We start from the raw sequence: 13,274 nt of genomic DNA, 5'->3' as shown, positions 1-13,274 counted from the left end.
CTCCCTGGTGGCCACACCCCCTCACGTGACTGAGGATTCCAGTGGTCTCTGCACTCACACTAAGGAGCGTTCCTGCAGTCCTTTAACAACTATTTATGATCTGCTAGGTATCAGGTGTTGCTGTCTGTCTCTTTCCCAGCCAGCTCCCAAATCATGATACGGAGGCTTATTAATTATGAAAGCTTGGCTGATAGCTGGACTTGTTTTTAACTAGCTCTTATAACAACCCATATCTTTTATAACCTATGTTCTTTTATGTGACTCAGTTACCTTTACGTTGTAATGCCTGTGCTGTTTGCTCTGTATCCTGGCATCTCCCCCTTCTTCCCAATGCCCTCTCTGCCCTGAAAATTCTGCTTAGCTATTGATAGTTTAGTGTTTTATTAAACCAATCTGAGTGACACATCTTCATAGTGTACAAAAAGATTATTCAACAGTATTTTCCCCTTTTTGTCTAAATAAAATCGTTTAACTCTAATATAGTAAAACTATATACGATAAGAACAATTATCAAGTAAGAAAGAAATACATTTACAACAAATCCATATAGTATTTGACAAATTTAGAGAAAATATTCCATTATCTATCCTCTCTTGATGAGTCTAAAGTTTTGTAACTAATTCACTTTCTTTTTTCTTTTTTCTTTTTTTCAAGACAGGGTTTCTCTGTGTAGCTTTGGAGCCTGTCCTGGAACTCACTCTGTAGACCGGGCTGGCTTCAAACTCATGGAGATTCACCTGCCTCTGCTTCCTGAGTGCTGGGATTAAAAGCAGTTGCCACCACTGCCCAGCTATAAACTATTTTTTTTTTTTAATGACTGTCTATACCAAGTTTCTTGTCTTTTTAAAGCCTATACCCATTTTTTTTTATATACAAAAACACACTGTAACCTGTTTAGAGATTTTTTCCTGCTTGGGCCTGTCTTTATTGTGCATCTGTAACTTTTTCTGTGTGCATGAGCAAAGCTTAAGCTGCCCGCAGCTTAGCTCAGTGTGCTGGCAGCTTAAGCCTGCAGACAGTGGCTGGGAGATGCATCTGTCTACCATAGCCCGCATGAAAGACTGCAGAACTGGAAGCTGTGTTTGGCTCCATTTTTGTGTGTCTGGAACCTTTTTAAAAGCTTTCTCAGGTCTTATGTCTAAATATGTGCCCCTAGGTTGGATGTCATTTGTTGAGTCTGCTGGCTAGCTCCCAAATCACACCATGGAAACTTATTATGAAAGCTTGGCTGATAGCCTGGGCTTGCTTCTAACTAGCTCTTATAACTTAACCCATATTTTAAAATCTATGTCCTTTGATGTGGCTCAGCTGCCTTTACTTTGTAATGCCCATTGCCCTTGCTGCTTTCTCTGAGCCCTGGCCTCTCCACTTTCCTCTTCCCAGCACCGCTCTGCCCTGAATACCCTGCCTAGCTAATTAGCAGTTCAGCTTTTTATCGAACCAATCCAAGTGCTAGTTAAAAGCAGAGTTCCATGGCTGATGAGTTGGCTCAGCAGGTAGATGTACTTCCTGCCAAGGGTTTGATCCCTGGGACCCACAAGACAGAAGGGTAGAACCGACTCTGGCAAACCATGCTCTGACCTCCAAACATGTACTATGGCACATGCACACACAGACACACACACACACACACACACACACACACACACACACCAAGCAGGAATTTAAAAACACTAAAGTTTTTTTTACAACTAAAGATGACTACCTGTTGTTCACCCTACACTCTTAGCACTAGGGGAGGGGAGAGGCAGGAGGATCAGGTGTTCAAGGCCAGTCTCAGCTACACTAACTTTGAAGCCAGCTTTATTACATGAGAGCCTGTTTCAAAACAAGATGAGGCAAAACACATAAAAACCTCAAACCAAACCAACGGTTCCCGTTAGAGATAGTTCAGGGGCGGGGTCTGTGTGCAGCGTGGACAAAGCTAAGCTCTGACTTTTCTATCTCCATCTCCATCAAAGAGATTTACCAAGTCCTAGAGCAGGGACTGGAGAATTTAAATGTGTAGGTGGTACTCCAGAGGGAGTTCCTGCCCTGGCTTCTTCACCTGGCTGGGAGCAGGGAAGAAGGAGGGGGCAGCAATTCTAGGGCACTTGCTGACCTTGTCACACTGTAAGTCCCCTTCTGTGATACATACTTAAATTGACATTAATGTACTCCTGCTTACCTAATGGTTGTAGTATAATTCATGCACAGTGATTTTTTTTTTTTTTTTTTCCTGTGCTGAAGGTTGAACTTGGGGCTTTGAGTGTGCTAGGAAAGCCCTTACCATGGAGTGGCATCCCCAGCTGGGTACCTGGGTACCCACCACGCGGAAGTCCCAGGATACCAGGGCTTCCCACACACCATCCTGTGCCTGTGTCCCGGGGGTCCGGGGAGTGGGGGTGGAGGGGTTGGGGGTGGAGGGGTTGGCACAGCAGGTTGGTCAGCTCCTTAGAGGAAGCAGCAACCCTCCTGCTTCAGCGTCCCGAATGCTAAAATTACACGTGTGATCCACCACATGCCCTGCTGACTCCTTCCCTGATGCTGGAAGAGTGAGAGTTGGGTGGGGAGGCATGATCTAGGCCTTGGGAGTAAGGAAAGCCTCTGCTCAACATGGTGGGAGAGTTCCATAGCCTTATCCCCTACAGGGACAGCAGCCCATAGGAAATTAGTCAGGAGCTGTGGAAGAGTCCAGGTGGAAAGGTCACCTCTCAGGCATAGCCAGCCACAGGATAGCACCTCAGGACACCTTCAAAGCTCAACATTGCTCTCCTTACCCCAAAAGCAGCTCCTCAAGGAGAAAAGAGTGTTACTGATTTCTGCCTGAACAGGCAGGGCAGGGCTTGAATTCCCAAGTGTCCTCGTGGTGGGTTCCGCCTAGTCTGGCTGCCAGCTGCCTTGCCCTAGGGGCTTTCTCTCTTGTGACCTTTATCAGTTCGTGGATCATTAACTTGGCTGAGAGCTTGCTTTAGACCCACAGGAACTGTGGCTGGCTGAGTCTGGAAACTCAGGTTGCTTTTGCAATGGACAGGAACCCTCGGCTTGGGGTGTAGGGGGTGGGCAGGGTCCCTTAGCAGGGGCCTGGACTGGCCTTGGGTGAAGCCACTACAGACTTCCAGGCCTGGGCAAGTTAGATGAGAAAAGCCTGGGTGTCCACTGACCCCCCTCAGGGGGAGGGGCAGGGAACTGCTCTCACTAATCATAAAGATGATGGTGGGCGCTATCCACAGCATTATCCACAGCCTTCCATGCTGCAGACACCACTGACTGCAGACACTTTGTTCTAGTGAGGTCAGTTGCCCTGCCGGTAGGCTCGAACCTGGACCTCCAACCTCAGCCCTCTGGTCTTGGATCTAAGTCAGGGCTGGGCTCCCCAGCCCTAACCTTCCAGTCCGCAGATAAGCTAGAACTCTGGCCAACTCTCCAATGCCACCCGCACTTCATAGTATGGACACCTGCTTGGCTCCAGCCTCACCCAGTCTGAGGCTTCACAGGCTTTGAAGGTAGTGGGAAATGACGTGGAAACCAAGGGTTGCCAATGCTTGGGAAAAGGGCGGTGAGCAGAGCAGGAGTTTGGTTTTTGAAGGGCATGCATGGGCTGTCATCCCTGTTCCTAAGGACCTTCAGTCTGGTTCAGGTCCCTCTGGGTGTTGCTGGCAGACATAGGTCTGGGAAGCGGGCGGGCCACCCCAGGGGACCACGCCAGTGCATAGAGTCTGTCTTTATTGGCAGCTGCCTATGCCTCCGGGTACTGCTTGAGTGTGAGGGAGGCTCCGCTACTGACCATGACTGCGGGGTACAGGGGCTCCAGGAAGGAGGTGAGGAAGCGGTAGAGGAGGCTCACGCCTCCCGTCACGCCATAGAAGGACAGGCAGCCGGCACCGAAATCCAGCGACACTCCGAGCGTGTGGTGGTAGCATCCATGCAGCACTGTCTGCGTGTTGTTGTGCCACACAGAGAACTTGAGCGAGTCCCACTCCAGACACCACGAGTAGGGGTTGCGGCCCAGCAGGTAGATGATGTTGCGCCGGGGGCGACCGCCCAGCGGAGGGTTGTGGCGGTATGTGACACCCAGGCACATCCACGAGTTGGACACCTCGGCTTCCCAGTAGTGACAGCCCTCCGTCAGGCCTGGGCAGCACAGGACCTGGGGCCACTGCCTGAAGCCTGGTAAAGAGCTGTTGGTGGTCGAGGGTTCCAGAAGGATGCCCAGGTTCAACACCGAGTGCGTTTCCCTGAACAAGAACAACTCTTCGCTGGCCGTGGCGGGGTCGAAGTTCAGGTTGCAGTAATCTGGGGTGGGGGATGAAGACACAAGGCATGCGGGGGTCATTGTTCCCAGGGCAGGGCGCTAGCAAGGAGCAGGTATTCCCAAACGAACTCAGACCGCTTCTACTCCATACTAGAAGTAGCACCCTCTCTGCCTAGTGGTTTATTTTATTTTTGTGCTTTTGAGCCCAGGCTGACCAACTTGAGGCAGCTGTCTCGCCTTAGCCTCCCAAATGCTAGCATGAGCAGCCACACTACTTAAAATAGCCCAATTTAACTGGACAGTGATGGCACACTCCAGATCTCAGGAGGCAGAGGCAGGTGAATCTCTGAGTTGGAGGCCAGGGTGACTTACAGAGAGAGTTCCAGGACAGCCAGGGCTACACAGAGAAACCCTGTCTTGACCTCCCCCCACCCCCCTCAAAAAAAAGCTCAATACTGGTGGGGCTGCACCAGGCAGCCTGGAGGAAGTGTGCAACGGTGTACTTTCTGGAGGGGTTGGGAACAGGGATCTGTCCCCCAACCCCAGATCCTAACAATCACTTTTCTTATTTGTTCAGGGATGAGGCTGCTGAAGGTAAAGGGCTTCTGGCTGAGGTGACCCGCAGATCAAAATGTTCCATATCTGATCCTCACTATCTCAAAAGCCTTGGGATTTGGTCCTAGGGCCAAGGCCAGGAAGAGGGCTGATAGGGACAGCAAATAAATGGATATTTGGAGTTGGAGGCAGAGATAATGCCTATTCCGGTTGACTTGGCTAATTCCCCAGGCGAGCTGGCACCCACCAAGATGAGGGCAGCAGTCATGACACACAAGGCTCAGAAAACCACAGAAGAGCAGCCTTTTGAGGCAGGAAGGGACAGGGTCTCCCTCTCTCTCTGTGGGGGACCTCAGTCTGCAGTGAGAGGTCAGGGAAAAGAATAGGAAGTGCCTCAGAAGCTGGGAAGTCACAGCCCCCTTTCCTTCCCCTCCCCCAGGTTGGCCTCTGGTCTGAGAACTCACTCTGGAGTAGCGTTTTCCTGTCCACAGCTGAGGGCAGCACCTCATAGGAGTTCATCTTGATGCCTGGAGGGGGGGGGGGGAGACGGATGGATGGAGCAGCTTTGCTGGAGACACTCTTACAGCCCAGCATCCTTCCACAGAGAGGCATAGCCAATCCCAGAGCCCCTGTGACCTGGGAAGGGTGCACACAGGCAGGCAGGGCTCCACAATCACTGCCACGTGGGGAGGCGCTGCTCCCAAGTGACAAGACTCCAGACCTCTCAGACACTAGACTGACCCTTCAAGAGCAGCTGGTTGACGAAGCTGAGACCGATGTCCATCAGCCTGGTGCGGAGCTGGGCCAGGGTGTCTGGCAGCTGGAGGAACCCATGCTCCTCACAGTTGGTGCCCATCAAGGGTTCCACACATGCAGGGAAATGCTTCAGTCTGGGGAACTCCTGCTAGGCAGAGAGGGCAGCTAGTATGCTATTGGCCCAGGGGCACCTCCATGGGCAGGTGGAGGAGATGTTGCCCCTTGGCAAACGTGAACATCTGTCTCCTCCTAGTTGTTTGGATAGGGCTTCACTGATGGTCTGGCTGCCAGAGAAAACAACTGGAGGATTTCAGGGGAGCCTTTAGTTGCTCGTAAAGATCACTGCCAAGTCCATCCTGCTGTCCAGGGAGGGACAAGGAGGGCGTGATCTTTGAAACCAGTCCAGGGCTATGAGGACAATTTAAGGGAGGAGACCCAAGACATAAGGGTTTGTCCCTGTGCAAAGAGAAAATCGCTGCAGATTTCACTAGAGTCCCCATCACTACCTTCACCTCCCACCACCTTGCAGGAGGAGCAGACCACAGCTAGGGAGGAAAATGGATTCCAATGCATAGACTGGCTTGACCTCTTTTCTGGCTGTGGTTTGGGGGGAGGTTATCTTACACGCTCTGAATCCCAGGGCACTCTGCATGTTCTCCTGGGACCCAGAAGCAGGAAAAAGCAGTGGGTGCCGACCTGGGGCTCTCCCAGCCAGAGAGTGGGCAAGGGGATGCAGAGCCACACCGTGGTCGCTTTGTCAGGGTGTGTGTCTGTGTGTCTGTGTGAGTCTGTGTGTGTGTGTGTGTATGTGTGTCTGTGTGTATGTGTCTCTGTGTCTGTGTGAGTCTGTGTGTGTGTGTATGTGTTTCTGTGTGTGTGTGTGTCTGTGTGTGTGCGTGTGCCTGTGTGTGTGTGTCTGTGTGAGTTTGTGTGTGTGTGTCTGTGTGTCTGTGTGTGTGTGTGTGAGTGTGTCTGTGTGAGTTTGTGTATGTGTGTGTCTGTGTGTGCGTGTGTCTGTGTGTCTATGTGTGTGTCTGTGTGTGTGAGTGTGTCTCTGTGTGTGTGTGTGTCTGTGTGTGTCTCTGAGTGTGGTTGTGTGTGTGTCTGTGTCTCTGAGTGTGTGTGTGTGTCTGTGTCTGTGTGTGTCTCTGTGTGCATGTGTCTGTGTGTGCGTGTGTCTCTGTGTGTGTCTGTGTGTGTCTGTGTGTGTGTCTGTGTGTATGTGTGTGTGGTGGAGGGACGGGGCCTGGTCTAGAGAGGGGGTCTTGCCTGTAGGAACTGCTCATCATTCCTGTTGTTGAGCAGGCTCTGGAGCCAGACGCTGTCCCCCTCCAACTTCAGGAGCCGGTTGTGGCTCTGCTGGATAGAGTTGCCCAGCTTTCCGAGGGCAGCCGCCTCCTCTTTCTCCACAAAATCCAAGACCTTTATCTGTAGCTGTTTAATCTCATGAAGGATCTCTGAGAAGCAGTTGTTCACCTCATCTCGCATTGTCTGAGTCATTTTCTGGGGTGGGTGTGTAGGGAGGCATCCCTGAACCCCACTCCTATACCCAACTATCCTGGTCCAAAGCCGAGCCATGCATCCCATCTTCGTCCACTGGTTCCCCTTCCCACAACCCCCTGTAGTTAGTTTCTGGGAGGTCCCAGGAGCCTGATTGAAGATACTGGGACAGCCTGGGATGGGGGCAACCCACCTTACCGAGAGAAAGCTTACTCGTCCCTGGTGTTTCTGGCTTTCCGAGGCAATGATTAACATCTGGTTCTCCACGTTGGCCTGAATCTTCCGAACCTCCACCTGGAACGTGTGGTGAGGAGAGGCAGAAGCGAGTGAGGGGCAGAGGAAGGGCCCCGATTCAGAGAGAGGGCTTTGGAGAAGCCTGACTGCCAATTCAGGAAGAGATGAGCCCCTGGTGATCATAGGCTTCAGTGAGCATAAAACCAGGGCCGAAGGGCGGATGTCTTATTTATGCTTCTGGGTTTTGTTCTTTCACTGTGCTGGAGTCTGGTTCCTCACACAAAGGAATCTGTTTCTTTGCTAATGGTGAGGACCACAGGGCTTCAGGACACAGGAAGGAGCTGGGAAGGGTTCCATGGCTTGAGCTAAGTGGGTGGTGGTGAGACCACACAGGGTGGAGCTTGTATGTAGCCATCTGGGTACCCCGGGCGGTGCTGCTAGCTCCAGCTCTACATAAGCCCACAGGTACTTGTGTTATCACAGTACAGGGGGAATAGAGCTTTGGCGAGTTCCTGTATGGGAAATGGTGCTGGCCAGCCTGTGAGTCCAGGCGCGGCTTCCTTCTTTTGAGAGGCTCACAGTGAAGCAGGGGTCAGTTGAACTAAATGATGTGTTTAGCAATACCATTTTTTTTCCCTATTTACCAGATTGATGATGGTTGGTTGAGTATACCTCGTGGGTTAGCTAAGATCCAAGGAGCTCACTTCTAAAAATAATGCAAATAAATTAAAATTTGAAAGCAGAACAGAAGTGTAGGTGGGAATATCAGAAGTTCAAAGTCATCCTCAACCTCATAGGGAGCTCAAGACCAGGCTGGGCTACTGGAGACCCTGCATGGGAAGGGGCTGGAAGGAGCAGAAGAAAGAGGAAATTAACTTAAGCTGCACTGTGTGTGTGTGTGTGTATACATACATACATATGTGTATGTACATACATATGTGTGTGTACATACATACATACAGGTACATATGTGAGTACATGCGTATGTGGAAGCCCTATGATGGGGGATGTCCTTCTGTATACCATGATTATATGTTTCTCTTATTGGTTGATGAATAAAGCTTTTTCAGCCAATGAACAGACAGGATTTAGCCAGGTGGCAAATCCAAACAGGGATAGAGAAAGGTAATAGGTGGAGGAAGGAGACACCATGTAGCTTGAGAAAGCAAGAGGTCCTGGCATCACTGGGTAAACCAAGACCACGTGGGGATGGGATGCACAGATGAACAAAAATGGGCTAATAATTAAGAGAGAGCTAGCCAATAAGAAGCCTGAGCCAAATTATAAACAAGTTTATAATTAATATAAGCCTCTGTGTGTTTATTTTGGACTAAACAGCTGCAGGACCAGGTAGGACAGAAACCACACACAGACACACACACGCACACTCATACACACACAAATCAACACATACAAACACACACACACACACACACACACACACACACACACACACGGGTGTTTTGCCTGCATGCATGTAGGTGTACCGCATGCATGCCTGCTATCAGATCTCCTGGAACTGGAATTACAGAAGTTGTGGTGCTGGGAACTGAACCCAGGTCCTCGGCAAGACCAGTGTTCTCAACTCCTTGGCCATCTCTCTCTCCAGCTCCTCCTCCCTCCTTTTCTGTAGCAGGGTCTTTCACTGAAGCTAAGGCTCATTGTAGAGAGCCTTAAAGATGGCGCTGGCTTCCACCTTCCATCTTCCCGATGGTGAGTGCTCTCTGTATTAAACAATTCCATATTTGGCTAAAGCGGAGAATCTGGCTTGCTTCCATGTATGTGGACCTGTCTTTGTTTTTCACAGCATGGCATTCTGGGGTTGACTGCTCAAGGGCTTTTAAGCTGTGGGCTGGGCTGCCCCAGGGTGAGAAGATTATACAAGGTTCCTGAATAAACTGCTTAAAGAAGAGTCTGAGCGTTGCATTTTCCTTGCTGGTCAAGGTAGATGCGACAGCTCATTGATAGTTAGACTAGCCAACCAGCCCCAGTGATGCCTGTCTCTGCTTCCCTGGTGTGCACCACTATGTTTGGCTTTTTTTACATGGGGATTGGTTGAACTCTGGTTCTCATGCCTATAAAAACACGCACTTTATTTACTGAGCCATCTCTCCATCCTAGATTTTATTCGGGTGGGGGCAGAGTTTATTTTATGTAGTTCAGGTTGACCTTGAATTTAGGGTCCTCTGGCCTGAGTCATTTAAGTGTTGGCACTCAAGATACACCCAGGTTTTGTTTAATCATCATTATTTTTTATGTGTGTGTGGGTTTTTGCCTCTGTGTAACTTGTGCGTGCCTGGTGGCTGTGCAGGCAGAAGAAGGCATTGGATCCCCTAGAACTAGAGTTGTGAGCCACCATGTAGGTGCTGGGCATTAAACCTAGGTCCTCTGGAAGAGCAGCCAGGGCTCGTAGCTGCTGAGCCATCTCTCCAGCTCCCCCTTCTATGGCTTCTTGAGAGAAGTCACGTGTTCCCTAGATACCTCGAGGGGAGACTGCTGTAAGCACCATCACCACCCGCAGTTCACTGCAGATATGGAATCAAATTCTGTACCTTCTTTATTAACCTCACTTACCGATGCCTTCCTGTGCTGTGACATGACCCATCATGTCAGCAACTGCCTAACTTAGAAACATTATTTTTGTGGGGCCATGTGTGCATGCCAAGGCCTTTCTGTGGAGCCCTGGCTGTCCTGGAACTGCCCGGAGTGCTCGGATTAAAGGTGTATGCCGCCACCACCAGACCACTTTTTTTTTTTTCCCCCTTTTGAGACAGGGTCTCACTATGTAGCTCTCTGGCTGTTCTGGAACTCACTGTAGACCAGGCTGGTCTTGAGTTTACAGAGATCCACCCGCCTCTACTTCCCATATGGTGGGATTAAAGGCTTGCATCGTCAAGACCAGTTCTCCCTCCACTTAAATGTAGGTTCTGAGGATGGAACTTGGGTTATTCGGCTAGAAAGTGCCTCTACCCTCCCAGCCATCACGCAGGCCCTTCCTAACTCTTTTGAGACCGTTCTCTTGTTGCTTACATCGCCCGGGCTCTCTCGAGCCCCTGCCTTCGAATCCTGGCCCGAGCTGTGTTACTTTCCTTCAGGGAAAGGGGGCAGACTTGGAGAACGTGGAGCATCCCTTCCTCACCCTCCTCACCTCTTTGTGGGCTCGTTCATCCTCCAGGGGAGTAGAGTCATGGTTCTTGTGTTCCTCGAGCAGGCAGGCTCCGCACACGCAGCTGCCCTCCGTGCGGCAGAACAGCTGCCGAAGCTTGCGGTGTTTGCGGCACAAGCGGTTCTTGAGGTCCCACACGGGCTCCAGCAGCTGGTGGTCCTGGAACAACTGGTCTTCAAAGTGGCTTCGCAGGTGCTTCTCGCACAAGGAAGCCATGCATTGCAGGCATGACTTGACTGACCTCAGCTTCTGCGGGGAGCAGAAGTCACAGGGCACATCGGTGGGGCCAGCCAGGTTCCACAAGGACCCGGAGGTCTGGCCCTTGGCCTGGGTGAAGCAAGCCACCATCTCCCCAAGGATGACATTCTTGCAGAGGCGGGGCCTGGTAGGGAAGATCTCTCTGCACTGGGGGCAATAGTATGTCTCTCCGATGGCAGCCTGGTGGTCCCAGAAGCTCTGGAGGCAAGACATGCAGAAGTTATGACCACAGGCAGTGGTGACAGGGTTTTGGAACACCTCTAGGCAAATGGGACAGAGGACTTGGTCCTCCAACATGTGCTGACTGCCGTTGCTGCTGCTCATCAGGGCCTGGATTTGAGAGGCTCTGCAGGACTGGGAGGAACGCTGTGAGGGGACCTGGTCCTGGGCTGATCCTGAAAAGACAGAGAATCCAAGTACAGCAGGGGCTGGGGGCAGGGCGCTGCCCTTCACGCCAGGGACACGCGTGCTCCACCCCGGGCATGCTCCTTCTTTATGTAAGTTTCTCTCAGAAGCAGCCTCCATGGGGGCTCATATTTCCTGGTCTCAGCCCCAGTTACGGGTAAGATGGTGGAAGGGAAGAAGGACGGGATGATGCGGGGAAGGGGCCACTCCCTTGGCACTTGGGAGGGGAGGTCAGAAACTTGAACTCACGTGAGACCTTCTGCATGTCAGCGAGAGTCAGAGAGTTCGCTGTCCTGTGCCAAGAATGGAAAGGCCCACAGACACTCAGGTACAGGCACCTGGCCAAGGCTCGCTCAGCTGTCCCCTTGTGTCCTACCTGGGGGCTGATGATGGTCACCTTCTCACCTTCCCCTGTGGCTGCTGTTTCGTGGTCTCCCTTCCCAGAGCCTGACTTTAAGGATGGTCCAGGTTGTGCTGATGTCATAATCCAGGTGCACCCAGCTCCTGCACCCTGCCTGTGATGTCATCAGGGCACAGGTGTGCCATGGGGCAGGCTGCAGTGCTGTGTAGAGCTGATGCATTTTGCTTCTCCATGGATGGATGCTCAGCTCCAGAGTCCCCATCTCTTGGGGGAAGAGAAGCTTCTGGCAGCTAGGACCACTTGCGCTGATATCTGCTCATGAGGGATAATGACCAGTGAGCAGTAGGAGGGTCTTGGGAGCTTGGTTTTTTTTTCCTCTCTGGAGTGTGATTCTTGTGAGTCGAAAGGACAAGACCTCTTGTTGGGCTAACATGCAATCCAAGCATCATTCTGGTATTCTCTTCTTCAAAGATTTGTTTTTATTGTATGTATGTTTTGTCTGCATATGTGTATGTATACCACATGCATGCAGTTCCTGAGGAGGCCAGAAGGGGGCGTCGGATTCACCTGCAACTAGTGTTACAGATGATTGTGAGTCACTGTGTGAGTGCTGGGAACTGAACCCAGGTCATTCGCAAGAGCGGCAAATGCTCTTAACCACTGGGCCATCTCTCCAGGATCCCCCTTTCCTCCTCTGCCTCTTCTCTATGGTGGTGCTCAAACCCAGGTCCTTACACATACTACATCCCCAGCCCTAAGCGTCACCTTGATGGGATATTCTGTCTGCTTTCACTTTGTTTCCAACCTGGGAAGAAGACATCAGGGACTCAGAAGCTGAGGAGAGCCGCCATCACCCTGGTTTAGTGGCTTTTCTCGAATCTTCTGTCTTTCTGAACCACGCAAGAAGCAGCTTTCTAAGAAGTTTTTGGTCTGTCAATCTGCCTCAAAACACCAGCCTGACTCCTCTTGTTGGACACAATTGGGGAACAGAAGGCAGTCCTCCTTCATTGTGGGGTTCAGAGGAAGCATGCCAGCATCTTTTTCTAATTACTGTGTCTGCCGCAAGGTCTTGGTAGAAATCTTGTGTGAGACTAATGGGTTCTTTTTCTTTAGGGTGTTGGACATCAAACCCAGGTCCTGGTGTATACTGGACCCCAGCTTTTCACACACTGGGCTTTGGAAAGTTTCTGGGTTCCCCCTGACAAATGTATTCAGGACCTGATGGCAGCACTCAGCTGCCTTAGGCAATTTCACTGAGGTCTGCACACACACACACACACACATACACAAACATACACCACATGCAGTTTGCTCGATGTGCGTCACCACAGCCCAGAACCACAAACACTTCCTCACACACCCCTGCTCAGATGGGATACTGTTGTATGTTGTGAACTGCAGTGTTTTGACTGTACATATGACGTTGTTGTGCTCTTATGGAAACATAACGCTTTAATTACAAAAATACAACATTTTACTACTGCTTTCCTCAGAATGCATCATATCAGGACGCCATTAGAGCGTGGCGTTGAGGTATTCCCTCAGCACTCTTTTTCGTTTCTATTTCGTAAAAGAGTGAAGTTGCACAGACTGGTCTTGAACTCATGGCATAGCTAAACATAGCCTCAATTCACAATCCTTCTGCCTCCCAACAGATGACACTAGGGGTTTGCTAGTCTTGGGCCCAGTCCCCCCCTTAGTTTGCGGTGTCTGACACTCCAGGCATGGATAGATATGGCTGCCTAGGGGTTTTGTTTTGTTTTTTTTTTTCCAAGGGGATTAAAAATAATAGATTACATTTATTT

The 13,274-nt window shown here is 50.8% G+C and overlaps 1 protein-coding gene across 1 annotated transcript; it reads right to left on the bottom strand.

The window, feature by feature from the left end:
• Positions 1-3,718: 3,718 nt before the first annotated feature.
• On the bottom strand, positions 3,719-11,592 carry LOC127221113 (E3 ubiquitin/ISG15 ligase TRIM25). Its single transcript, XM_051183040.1, has 7 exons — positions 11,358-11,592; positions 10,428-11,098; positions 7,244-7,339; positions 6,815-7,048; positions 5,531-5,690; positions 5,254-5,316; positions 3,719-4,275 (listed from the first exon to the last, which is right to left on the bottom strand). Exons 1-7 carry the CDS (start codon positions 11,590-11,592, stop codon positions 3,719-3,721), a joined length of 2,016 nt encoding a protein of 671 aa, XP_051038997.1.
• Between the last annotated feature and the right edge of the window lie 1,682 nt (positions 11,593-13,274).

This window comes from Phodopus roborovskii, unplaced genomic scaffold (assembly GCF_943737965.1).
Source record: "Phodopus roborovskii unplaced genomic scaffold, PHOROB, whole genome shotgun sequence".
NCBI lineage: Eukaryota > Metazoa > Chordata > Mammalia > Rodentia > Cricetidae > Phodopus > Phodopus roborovskii.
The sequence above is the reverse complement of the archived record's forward strand: the minus strand, read 5'-3'. Positions and strand labels throughout refer to the sequence as shown.